Source organism: Perna viridis, chromosome 1, assembly GCF_037379345.1.
Source record: "Perna viridis isolate PV_CMFRI_1.1 ecotype Kerala chromosome 1, ASM3737934v1, whole genome shotgun sequence".
NCBI lineage: Eukaryota > Metazoa > Mollusca > Bivalvia > Mytilida > Mytilidae > Perna > Perna viridis.
In genome coordinates, this window is record NC_142445.1 from 7,560,555 (window position 1) to 7,574,017 (window position 13,463).

The following is a 13,463-nucleotide window of genomic DNA, read 5'->3' on the forward strand; positions in this document are numbered from 1 at the left end:
TGTGTGAATTAATATATGAATGAATTCCTTAAATTGCAACTTGCTCATTTACTTTTGTTACTTTGTAAGTATTATTTTAGTTACTTTATGTTCTTTGTTGTGTTCGTCTGTTTTCCATGTCTGGTCTTTGTCCCTGGATTACAGTCTTTTGATTTCTGCTACAATCTTGGTTCCCTTGATTACTCTTTTCAATAGTAGAAATATTCAAGTGCTCTTAAAATGCTCGATAATTGTTGTAACCTTAAAGTTTCGAAACCATTTTTATTTTTTTTTAATATTGAAATTAAATTGTCGTCTGGCGAGGTATAAAAACCAACGTTCTGTAACCATTTGTCTTGTTTCGTTATGTTATTTAGGTTCTATATATTTAGATTGTAAGTTTTAAAGAAATAATTTCAAAGGAACCATCACTTCAACCAACTCATGAATATACTGTATTCATTCTTTTCTGTTAATTTTCATAATAATGTGAAAATTGATAAAAACCGGATTAAAGGTAACAAATCGATTGGTTAAAGTTGAAATGAGACACAGGAAGCATACTGTTTCCATTTATTAGAATTTCTATGTAAAATCAATCCAAACTCAAAAGGAAATGTGTATTGGTTTTACTGTATTCAATACACAAACAAGACGGTAAAATGGCTAAACATACCGATGAAGTGTCATTAAGTAATCAATTCAATATTACACGAAATTGATTTTAACTATTGGTATAAAATCGATTGAAATGTTACAAATCTTGATTTGAAGGTTCTTACGTTCAGAGATTTCAAAATACACTTTTCATTTGTTAGAGTAGGAGAGGATCTGAGTTTTAAAAAGCAAAATTTTCAAATGTCATTAATTTTTTAGGCAATTCTCAACAACTTATTTCGAAATCACAACCAAGCTAAGCATTTTTAAGTGCCGTTTCTTTTAAATTGGCGGATGCAAATTTTGTGTAAAAAAAAAATGGGTCGTTACAGTTCTACCAGACATGTAATGGAGAAGGATTTATAAGAAGAATCTCGACAGGCTTGCCAGGTACCTTTTACAGATTTATTGACTTCAATCACAAAATTTATTATTGAAAGAAGTTGAAACCATAGAAACACAACGGGCATAGGGATATTAACATTCCTACAGGGCACAAGGAAAACAAGAGGAAAAACATTCTTAAAAATCGAAGAGTACATACAACAACTAAAACTTCAATAAGGAACCCGGACTTAATCAGTTAATTAAAGCTTGGATGCGTCTGTAGCAAACATTTATTTGATGGTCTACGGAAGAAGAAAAAATACGTTCTTGAAACGTTCACGGTCTATTTCAGTACTGATGCTACTACACTCCAAAAGCAGATCTCTAAAATGTTAAAAATGTGTTCATGTTACACACAATTGATCACTACACTTACAAACCTTAGAAACGCAGCACAAATTTTATGAAATTCAAACAATAATGGACATGACATTAAGTATATTTAGCAAAGAGTAGTCAAGGGAGCCAAGGATATAGCGGTGATCAAACGAATGTTATCCAGGGACAAAGACCAGACATACAAAATAGACATAAACAACAAAGAACAAAAACTAACTAAAATTATACATACAAAGTAACAAAAGCAAATGAGCAACTCGGACTCTGGGAGCATGGACCAAGTGCACCGATAGGGTAAGCGTCTTCTGCTTTTCTTGAGACCCCGGCCGAGTTGCTTATAAAATGTCAAGTCCGGGGTAGACAAACAAGGAAAGAAAAACTATGACCGTTGAATAAATCAGTTTTCATGATGCAGATGGATACACCATAACGATCCACAAGTTCATGATGACGATCATAAAACTTTTGAAGTGATGACTTCATTCTTGTAGCAACATAAAACTGTTCCAGAAGCTTATTTTTTTAGAGTTCTAGCGCGATACAAAACGTCTGCATAGTTTCGGCAAGCTCTGGCATAACGTATCAGTTGTGATATGAACACTCCATACGCAGTCGCTGAAGGGATGTTGCCACAGATGAAAGGAAAGTTGACAATTCTGAATGAAAAGTCATCACGTTTGTCGTAAAGTCTGGTCAATAGTTTTCCTTTACCATCGATTTCTAAGTGTAGGTCAAGATAACAGTGTCTGTAGTATCCTTTATCTCAAGTTCTTTTGGATAGATGCGATGTATCAAAACCCCAAAATTAGGATTGTTTAAAGATAATACGTCATCTATATAGCGGAAACTGAGATTAAAAGACCTAGCCAAACGATATTCCTTCTTTCTGATCAGATCAGCTGTAAAGTCAGCCTCATAAGAGTGAAGGAATAGGTCAGCAGTAAAGGAGCACAATTTGTTCCCATTGAAAGGCCGACCATTTGTTGAAAAACACGTCCAACACACTGGACAAATATGTTGTTGATTAAAAATTCCATCATTTTGTATATTTGGAAGATGATTTGGAATTATTTCTTACAAAGTATGAGGAATCTCTCCCAAGAACTATATATTTGTATCTAGGTGTACCATCTTTTTTGGAAAAACTACGATGTATAATATTTTTAAGTCGGGATTTTAACTGAGTATGGGAAATAGAAGTATACAGTGTTGAAAAATCATAGGTTTTAATGCTATTATGTTCAGATAATAGTCTTGAACTGATTGTCTTCAAAAGATCCTTCGAACTTTTCAGGACCCACATTGAATTAATACCACTACGGGAGTAACAAGTGTTGTGGTAGGACTGCAGACTCTCTTTGCCAGTTGTGAGTATAGAAGTTAATAGTTTTGAAAAAGGTTTGGTGGTACATTTTGCGGATCCAGCTATGAAACGTTGTTTGTATGGATTCTTGTGGAGTTTAGGAATCCAGTACATAGACGGTAAATCACAATCATCGTCCTTGATAGAGAGACAAAAAGAGGATAGCACAGATTTATGGTATTCCACAATCTCTTCTTTGGAGAGTGTGGTAGCAGTATAGGTCTTATCACTGCTATTATTTTCTACCTCTGATAATAAACATTGGATGTAAAACGTTTTGCAGACAAAAACAATGTTGTTTTGGGCTTTTTCTGCATGTACGCACACATTTTGTCATATGTATAGTAGACAATGTTTTTGCTACATCGGGGTCTGAAAACTGATGTAGCCTTGGCACTCATTGGCCTACGTAAAACTTTCATTCGTTTCAAAATTAGGGACCTCACTGCCTTTAACCACTCTGACAGAGAATCAATGTCTTCTTGTTCTCGTTTTATCCATTTTCTTGAATAGTTCTCCACGGCATCCATAAGAACTTTCAAGTTATAATTCCAATTTTGTGGAGTGCGGTTCACGGTACTTTTGACCTTAAGAAAGGATATTACGCAGAGATTCGTTTCCGATGATTGTTAAATCTCCCGTAACGACGTGACCAGAAGGACCATATTTGAATGGAGAGTTTTTGCAAGAACAGTCAGATGGCTTAGCCTTGAAGTCCTCAATCTCGAGCTTCTGCAATAGCCTTTTATAATTGAAAATTTTGGATGCAATGGATGAAGTATAGGAATATGAAACAATTGGTATGGATTTGTTGATAACGTTTTTGTGATGGAGGATGTTAGCCAAATTAATTGCATCTATACCTTTGTTGACAAAGGTAGTGGAAGAAATGATCGTTTTTCTTCATCGACTTTTCACACAAAGAGGTTGAAAGAGTCTGTGGAAACCAATATCCAAAATGATGGCAATAAGTGTGTATAATGTTGAGATGGCATCAGAAACAGTAGCGTCAAGACTTGTTTTGTAAAGGGAGTGTAGTACAGTGAAAAGTATAGAATAAAGTTTGGTGAAGAAGTCCAAGAGGTTTTTGTATGAAAGGAAGGAGACCATTTATGGAGACATCGTGTGACTTGGGTGACGTATAGTGGCCATGACTCCTTTCTTGGTTTTTTGTCAAATAAATTCATCACATTTATGCTATTGTTATATTGGCTTGACAGGTGACCTATACTTTTGATGTTGTCGTTGCTCCCGTAAGGTATCGCAGTACCTAGTCTGCGTATCTAGTATTCCTCTCTTTCCCTATGATAGTTTACTTAGAACGGGACTGTTCGTACGATGTTATTTTTTTTTCTAAAATACGAATTTTCATAGAGAGGATTGAATGATCTTGTTGATTATAGTGTTGATAAACTGTCGGGAATTTTGTGGTATTAATTCCCGAACGATGACCGCACATTCTTTTGTTTATTCGTTCTTGTGTTTCTCCGACATATACTACACCACATAAGTTGCATTCTAATCCATATATTAATTTTGTTGATTTGCAACTTAAGTCATCGTGACTTCTTGTATGGAAGGTTTTGTTTGTAAGGGAACTGGAGAAGTAAGAGTCGGTTATATATGTTTTGCAATTTTTAATTTCACATTTTGATATGGTACAATGTGGTTTGTCATCATTGTAGTCAAATATATCATTTAAAATGATAGAACATGGTTTTATAATTTTGAAATAGTCAGAATTTTTGTACTGGAATAGATAGTCTGCAAACTGAACTTGTGATTGGGTATCTTTTGTTGAATTGATCTGGGCACTTTCCATACCAGATGTGAGCGTGCTAGGATACCCATCTAGGGACACTACATTCTTACAAGACAACATAGTGTCCGTTCTGCTGTCAGGTTCTTTAGTAATCTTAGAAATGTATATAATAAAGGCATTTCTATTTTTAAAGCGATTTTTAAAAAAATAGTTGAAAGCTTATCATATCATGATAAAACAAATGCTGATGAGTATAGCGCGTAGCTTAATACGACTTTAGAGGTCCAACATTGCATCTTTTGGTATTAGTTAAAACCAGCTTGAAATTAATTGCAAAAATAATCATAATGATTATTATATAAACCAAAAGATTTTGGGTTTATTTCCTAAACGGTTGAGGGTCCTAACCTCCATCATCAAATTCAACTTTCCTTTTGTGATATATATATATACAAATTTATCCAAAACCATTTAACATTTGTGACATTGAATCTATTTCAAAGAAATCCACTTATTTTTACTCCAGTCAATGTACAAAACTCAAAAAATATTTGCTTTTCCCCTTTTTGCCAAAATTTCCATGTTAGAGTTACAGGTCTGAAAATCAATCCATGTGTGACTTTTGCAGTATGAAACTTTGTGGTACAATTTCATAAAGATCCATACACTTTTACTCAAGTTAAAGTCCGAAAACAAGAAACAAAATCCTTTTAATCCCTTTTGGATATAATTTTCAAACGGTCAACTAACACCTAAAATAAAACGCGTGTGACATCTGTGATCATGTTGTAAATTTTCAGAGATTCAGAGTAAATGAAAGTATTTGGTGTTTATTAATATAGACATTACCTTTACTTTCATATTTTATCCTTACAAGCTAATAAGGTGATTTTAAAACGTGTAAACTATAATAGTTTAATATAATAAAGATAATAATCATCTTATTGGCAATCTTGCAAGGAAGAGGAAGAAATGACTAAATTTATATCGACAAGTTATTAGTAGTATTCAAACAAGGAAGTCTGTGGAATGCAGAAGTAAATCTTAGATCGTTCATTCGTCTCTTTTTATTATCAAGTGCAGGATATGTGTCTGTTAAAATTTATAGCGAAGAATAACTTTACCTTACAAAAATTATAGTATCGACAAATTAAATGTCATTCATTCATTCATTTTACTTTATTTTGATCTCTATGTTTTTGCACTAACAATGTGTAGCTTTGTACTTTTTGTATGTGATGAAAGCAAGGGTTTTTTTTTTTTTCAGGAAAATATATTGCTAGTCGCACTTCAAATGTATTTTCTCATACCTAATTTAATATTTGGTAACATGGTGAAAAAAACAAAAAATACCCAGAACTGTAGTAATTAAGTTACTCATCGGTAAAACGGAAGTACAATACATAATGATAGCATTATTCAGGTTTATTTATATTTAAACTCTTTAATAAGCTTTTAGACATATGCGGTAAATTTTGTCAAGAGAATGTGAGCTTTGACCAGATTTAGACTATGATTAAATCTTTAATACAATTTATAACCACAGATTAAATACCCTGAAAACTTCATTCTGCGGAGCAGTGAGTGCAAACGAAGTATGTAAATGCTCTTTTTAGTACAAGATTTCGTTATATTTGTATATAATACTGAGTTCATATGTGAAAAGTGCATATTATTAATGATAGTTTTGTTGATTTCCGACGATTTTCAGATTTGAACACAATGCCCATACACAAAGGTAACAATGATATGCATGACTACTAAATTTTAAAATAGTATTTTCTTTTTTATCAGGATTTTATATAGAATATTAAACAAAAAGATATACATGATTTAGTCATATCAAACACACTAGATTATCATTTTTTGAGTATCACGATAGTCCTAAATTTTGGGGTTTTTTTTACTGGAAAGTATTAAATAACGTTCAAATTGTGAGACGATGACTATTTTTTCAGTTTATAAAATTCTACTTTTTGACATGGTCCTAAGATACTTTCAAAGCTAGAACATTCTTAAAAATCTAAGTTTTAAAGTACAAGATCTTTTCTTTAGTCGTAAGATACCTTTCAAATATTGTTTTTATTTAATATCAAACACCCTGTTGAAAACTGTCTTTCGTAAACTTATTCAGATTTATGTCAATGGTTTTCAGATAAGCACAGCCACAGTGGCCCCTTTATTCCGAAATGGTCTGTCATAACCCCAAAAACAATGCCAGTCTTCCATTCAGTGGGAGCAAGGATTACTGTAACAAAAATACTTTTCTCTATCATTCCATATTGTGAAAAAGACCCACAAAACAGAAGTTGATACCAAAGAACACCAAAAACTGTTTACCCCAACTATATAATGCTACACACAAAAATTGAAATTAATCAAACAGTTGGGAGACAAGATAATTATGACGAAATTCGGACAACGGAATTGCGGACGGGCGGACAATGGGATTCCAATTTACCATCTACTTGTTGTGTCTTGCCCCTTTTCTGGCTTCTTACTCCTAAATGATGCAATACACTTTCCCCAAAATCAATCCCAATCTTCTTTTTGTTGAATGACACCTTGTGGTATAATTTCAGACAGATCTATTTACTAATAATCAAACCATTGTCTTGACGACAGCATGATACCATTATACGATTTAAACCGATGATTTAGTCTTGTATGGAATAAGTTTTATATCTTATTTCACACATATATATGTTGCATCAATTAGCACATAATGGCTTTAACTGTTCCTTTGATATACGATCGACATATTGGGCAACGCCGAAGAGCTGGGGCACATTTTTTGCAGGCTGCAAGATGACCACATGGGAGAAAAACAATGGCAATCGGTTCATCCAAACATATTTTACAAGTCTGTTGATCACGTAAAGATTGGTTTTCCTCCTCTAAACTTTGTATAGATACTGAAACAAGAAATTTGTTAATATTATCATGATTATCAGATATTATTAGAGAGGTTTAAGAGATTGAGGGGTAGTTTTGTATATCCTGAAATTTTTCCGACTAGCGTCAACTATATTATTTTTTTTTTGCCAGAAGATGTTTAGGTATCATTATTCGGATTCATGCATGATGATAAGTAGTCGACGCTTGATGAAGCATCAATACTATGAAAAAAGTATACACCATTCACCGGTCAAACCCGGACGTCGAAAAGGTTATTTGTGGCATCTGTTTTGTTTTGTTTTGTTTTTGTATTTTGTAATGTTTTTTTTTCTGGTCAATGGTTATTGCTTAAATCGTGGTTACTCTAGCAATAAGATATATTCATAAGTACATAGAACGTCTAATTCAGAGCCATCTTTTTCTCTCTGACTCTTCGCATTGTTTTCACTCTGCTTGCCATTTGGATTTGATGAAACCTGGTGTAGATTTGATACAGTATGATTCTGCTGATTTCCTTCTATATTTTCAGCTGCATCCTCTAGTTGAAATATGGTCTCTAATAGTTTACTTCCGGTTAAATCTGGAAAGTATTTGGATAGGATTTATATAAATTTATCACTGTAGGCAAGGATGTAAATTGTTCACTATTTATTTTTTTTATAATCCGGGTTGGTTATTGACTTTTTTTCTGTACGCATGCTATTTTGGTTATTTATGTTCTTTGCTGTGTGTGTCTTTCTTCATGTAGTCGTTTCCCTGAATAGTGTTTTTTATTATCGGTTGAACCCTAGTTCCCTTTATTTCCATTTTAAAACTTTCGTCATTCTAAAGACCTGCTCTTCGTATACACAAAGAACTCATTACTATTGATCTGTTTTTTCAAGACACTATTTGCTTTCTTATTTTAACGACCACTTTGCTTCAATTCCAATGAGTAAAGTTCATTAAAATCCTGATGTGTAGCCTGATGATATTATGCACTATGTAGTAACATTTAGACACGTACTATTTGCATATTTGTATCAAAATTAATCTAATGAACTTCTATGTTTGTCCAAAAAAATTTGGTTCGAAAAAAAATAATGTGTGTCATACTTTATAAAAAACATACAAAGTTAAAAGTTGCAATACTTGTAAAATGATGTTCACACGATTGATACTCATATTAAGTAAAAAGGCAACTTCGTGGTACCCTTTTCTCCAGAGTTTGTAAAAAATCGAAAGGCGTTTTCAACTGTTTCTGAGTCATATCCTAGTTCTGCTACTGAAACAATAGCCGGGTGATTCATTGCACGGCGTCCTCTGTATTCGTAATCTTTATCGACGTCATGATGACAAGAGGCGTTCTGAAATTGTAATATGGAACAAAGAACGCATATGGTGAAAAGCAAGAAGTGCACCAGCGTGTAACTTAGATACAAAATAGTAAATACTATAAGAGATGACCAAGAGCTCTTCAGCATGTTTAAACACACCTTTAAATAAGCTAAGAATTGGTCGGAGAAAAAGTAACTTTATCCACGCTAACAGAACGATGACAATTTTTTTCAAGTCAAACGAAAAAGTAATATGACGACAGAAAGACACATAAGTAGCCAACATCTACTAAATGTGGACAGGGGTAGGAAAAAAATTGTTTCATAAGCTAGGCCTCAACCGCCCAATTGAATGTAAGGTAAAAATTACTGAAAAAACAAACAAACCCACCATAAAATTCACTCAATTATACATCCAACTCCTTCCATTGAATACTTCAATATGCTCCATTTCGACGAAGTAAAATATACATTTAAGAAATTCTCGCTCGGGCTCCACTAAAAACTGGGAGCATGGACCAGGTGCACTGGTAGGGTAAACGTCCTCTGCTTTTCTAGAAACACTGGCCGAGTTGCTCATAAAAAGTCAAGTCCGGGGTAGACGAAAGAGGAAAGAAAAACTATGACACGTTGAACAAATCAGTGTTCATGGCGCAGATGGATACACCGTGACGATCCACGAGTTCATGATGACGACCATGAAACTTTTGTAGTTGATGTATTGCAATACTAAAAAGGACTTAGTTTTTACGTAGGGATGGCATTGTGATGGGAGACGAATTTCGCACTAAAATGACAAGAAAATTCCTATTTGTAGCGTACGAGTTAACCTTATTACATCAACGGGTTGAGATAGAACACGTGCGCTTTCCAATAAAAAAATGGCACAATTAAATAAATAATATCTTACCAATATGACAAGTGATTGATTATTTTTTGCAGTTTGTTCATATTCATGGAATGTTATGAAGTGACCAATATTTTACACCTGGTCTTGACGTAACCATCACTGGTCACATCGATACGTCATGATCAGTTGTTAAATGTGTGTCTTAGATTTTCCTATTTTTTACTCTTACAGGTGTAAGGTCCTTAGTATTTCTATTCGCGAAAACAAGCTTCAAACGGATTGCAATCTTCGAAACAGAAATACTGTTAAAAATTGCAGCGGTTTAAATTAATCTTGATCTGATTAAAAATTTTCACATTTAAAATTGAAAAGAAGTTTAGAACATATGCGTTCTTTTTAAAGTAACAGTTGTACATTTAACGTTGATTGCTTATAACTCGCTAGTTATTAAACTTATAATTATATATGCTTATTTATTAAAACTAAGCTTATTTATTTATTAATTCGTGGATATTTCATTTTCTGAACGCCACTAATTACTGCATATGATAAAGATGTTTTGTATAGAATGCTAAATGTATTCAATAATACCTGCAGTGAATTATTCGCTTGGTTTGGGGTAGAAATTCCGTTGTTTATTACATCGTTAATGAATTTCTCACTTTTGCATTGCTTCAGAAATGCACAATTTTGATACCATCGAGCATGCTCTACCCAAGGTCTGTCATTGGGCTCCCAATTCTTCAATCCACCTCCACAGTAGAAGCATCTACAATGATCCTCTATGCCTATTCAATTCAAAAATAGGATAAGAAGAGATATTTGTGTGACAATAGATGTAATCATTTTAGATAGAATTTGGTATGGCGAGTTTAAGGTTTTTTATTTTATTCATTTTGACAGTAATTTTATGATAGTAAAAGGAAAAAGAAAGAACCTAATTCGAACACTAAAAGTTGCATACATTTACACACTGAAACCTTCAAAATGTATTTGTTACTTCACAAAAACTGAAATGCTGTTTGATAAAAAAATATATTACCCGTAAAGAAAAAGCCGGCCGATGACATTTCATTTGGAGTCTGTGTAAGAGATCTTGGCCATGTTCTGAAGGAATCAAGTCTTGCTGATCGAATAGCATATTTTTCATATCTTGGTTTGTCAAGGCAGACACCAATAGATGAGTTACATGTGTCTTTGTCTCTTGTCAACTGGTTCTTTGTTAAATCTGGAGCATGTAGAGAAGTTTCGGCTTCCATTCTTTTATCAGCATATTTATAACGCCCTTGATGTGTATCTGGGCTCACAATATTTGAAGTATCCGTGGGAACTCCGATCAAACTAGTTGTGTCATTCCTAGAAAATCCTGCAATATGCTGAGTAAATACTTCGTTTCTATTTGCTGTAAGGACTATATAAGCAAGAGATGGCATTATTACCGGCTCATTTTCACTCATCACAGACTTGTGTTCTGTTTTAAAAGTTAATTCTGACACTCCATTTCCTGCATTTGTTTTCAAATTACCGAACTGTTTATCATTGTCTGATCCACAAGCTCCTGACACCAAATGTTCTTCTTTCTTTAATCTTGATCTAATTTCATTTACAACGAATGTACAGTCAGGAGAAATTCGCATATGAACTTCGGATGGTGATTCATGTTGCTTCCAGTCCCTGTACGCCATTCCACAACTGTGACATACAACCTCGTCCCCTTTCCCTTGATAATAAAACCCAGCTTCGGCTAAACGAGTTACAAACACACCAGGTCTGTCAGGGAACGTCGCAAAAGTAGCAAACCGAGAACCTTCATAATCAAGACTTACATGTAAGTTTGCTTGTTTATTTTCAGTATACTTCGGTTTTTGTGGAAGAAAAGGGAATACATGGGTTATTTGTGTCGGAAGTTTATACAATTTCCTAGAAATATTCTTTAAAATCCATTTGTCATTACATTTTTTTATATTGTTGTAGCAAGCAGCTGTTTCCTCTTCCCACTTTACTTTTACTTTTGAAGTGTGATTATCAAAATATATTTCAGTAGCTTTGCAAATGAGATATGATATTAAACTACACATTGCGTTTACAATGTAGAAATGCATTGATATGGTAAAAGTAGTGTATTCTCTCATTATTATATTGATTAGAGACCACTGGTTGACTTTATCTCTATCTCGGATGTTTTCTATTTCTTTATGCTTTGAAAACGTTTCCTCTATACTTTGAACAGAAGATGACGTAATGACTTCGGCCAATTGGTCATCTTTTGAATACTCCGGTTTTGCTTCTGATCTTTGTTCAAGATTATTTTTTTTATTTCCAAGACTCTCTGATATGTTGATGTCCGTTTGCTTGTCGTCGTCGATGGAAAATGGTATTGTCATTCTACAAAGTTTTTAAGCCACTATAATACCAAGGATATATAAAGATTACTTACTTTATTTCTTTTATCCAAAGTTCTGATAAATGTTTTGTTGTAGGAAAAATTTCATATATTTTTGTGGTCAAGGGAATGAATCCTTGTGTAAATATTTAATATGTTGAGGACACAAAATAATTTTTGATGGCAGTCTCATAGAAAAAAAAGAGCTTAAATAGATAAAGTACTATTCATATATAATGCAAATTTCGATAAATCCAAACATCAATTGTTTTCAAGAAGCACTCATAACTAAATCTATGGGAAGCCAAATCCATCATCGAAATGTTCTACACTACACAAGGAAAAATCATCGGTTCTATAAGTATTTCAAAACTTTTTATTACTACAAATTTCGAAAAATATGATAAATAATTAAAATCTGATGTAATTAGGGGCCAGACAAATCTGACTACTGAGTTTGTGAACACCCTGGGGACCTATAGCCCACGAGCGATGTGATCGACCCATTTGTTATTTAATAATACCAGTCGTATATATTGCAAATTTCTATATCCTGTACACGTGTTTAAGGAACCAAATATATAGGATGAACTAAATCTAATCATTAATTGTATACAGAAGCATTCATAACCAAAACTATCAAAATAGGATTTCAAATCCAACACCGTTATACCATATGTAATACAAGGATTGAAGCTGCAGTGCTTAGGGTATTTTGAAATTAGCTAAGCTGCACATTTTGATAAATGTGATTAATAAAATCTAATATATTTCGGGTCAAACAAGTCTGACTACTGGGATGGTGAATACCCTCGGGGAACTATGATCCATCATCAGCGACAAGGATTCAGTAATTGTTCAATACAAAAATACCAATCATGTATATTGCAAATTTTGATATGCAGTACAATTGTTTTAAGGAATGACATCTCATTATCAGCATTAGAACCAAAAATATAGGAAGACCTTAATCCAAACATTAATCGTGTACAAGAACCACTCATAACAAAAAGTGTCAAAGCCAAATCTATCCCCCCCCAAATGAAAGTTGAAGCACAGGGAATGAATCCTCTGTGTTTTTAGGTATTTTGAAATTTGTTATACTGCCAATTTGATAAATAAGTGAAATCTCATATATTATCGATTTAATCAATAATAACATGAAAATATTTATAGGCTAATTGTCTTCAAATGAGAATTATCAACGGTATGTTTGATTTTCTTCAACTGATCATTAAAATGTCCTACCTTAAAGTTTAGTGTCAAGTAGCTTGCACACATGTCATGTGTATATATATACATATATATATATATATATATATATATATATATGTATATGTTTGAAATAATCAATCGGATTTTCGAAAGTTAAAAATAGATTTAAAATCAACTGCAATAAAACTCTTTAAGAGATATCGTAACAGTTTTACTGCCAGTCAGTGATGCTGGTTACAAGAATGATCTCTGCATTTGAACTTTACAAAAATACAATAATTGCCAATTTCCATATTTTTTTATTTAAACCTATT

General features: G+C 33.1%; 1 protein-coding gene across 2 annotated transcripts; it reads right to left on the reverse strand.

Moving 5' to 3' along the window:
* Window positions 1-7,143: 7,143 nt before the first annotated feature.
* Window positions 7,144-13,228, reverse strand: LOC148627054 (baculoviral IAP repeat-containing protein 7-like). 2 transcript variants are annotated; one of them, XM_088566478.1, is made up of 6 exons: window positions 13,183-13,228; window positions 10,594-11,936; window positions 10,143-10,339; window positions 8,578-8,731; window positions 7,777-7,965; window positions 7,144-7,402 (listed from the first exon to the last, which is right to left on the reverse strand). In XM_088566478.1, exons 2-6 carry the CDS (start codon window positions 11,933-11,935, stop codon window positions 7,203-7,205), a joined length of 2,082 nt encoding a protein of 693 aa, XP_088422604.1. In that variant the 5' UTR covers window position 11,936; window positions 13,183-13,228; the 3' UTR covers window positions 7,144-7,202. The 2 variants fall into 2 exon arrangements, with proteins under 2 accessions (XP_088422604.1, XP_088422613.1); XM_088566487.1 differs by lacking the exon at window positions 7,144-7,402 and having other exon boundaries at window positions 7,830-7,965; window positions 8,497-8,731.
* Between the last annotated feature and the right edge of the window lie 235 nt (window positions 13,229-13,463).

Bases quoted from the DNA above. Each gene is read 5' to 3' on its own strand.
- LOC148627054 (XM_088566478.1), bottom strand. From the start codon at position 11,935: ATGACAATACCATTTTCCATCGACGACGACAAGCAAACGGACATCAAC. The intron at 7,966-8,577 runs GTACCACGAAGT...AATACTTTCCAG, and splicing joins TACAAACTCTGGAGAAAAGG to ATTTAACCGGAAGTAAACTA. The intron at 7,403-7,776 runs GTACTTATGAAT...TTCTTGTTTCAG, and splicing joins CTCTGAATTAGACGTTCTAT to TATCTATACAAAGTTTAGAG.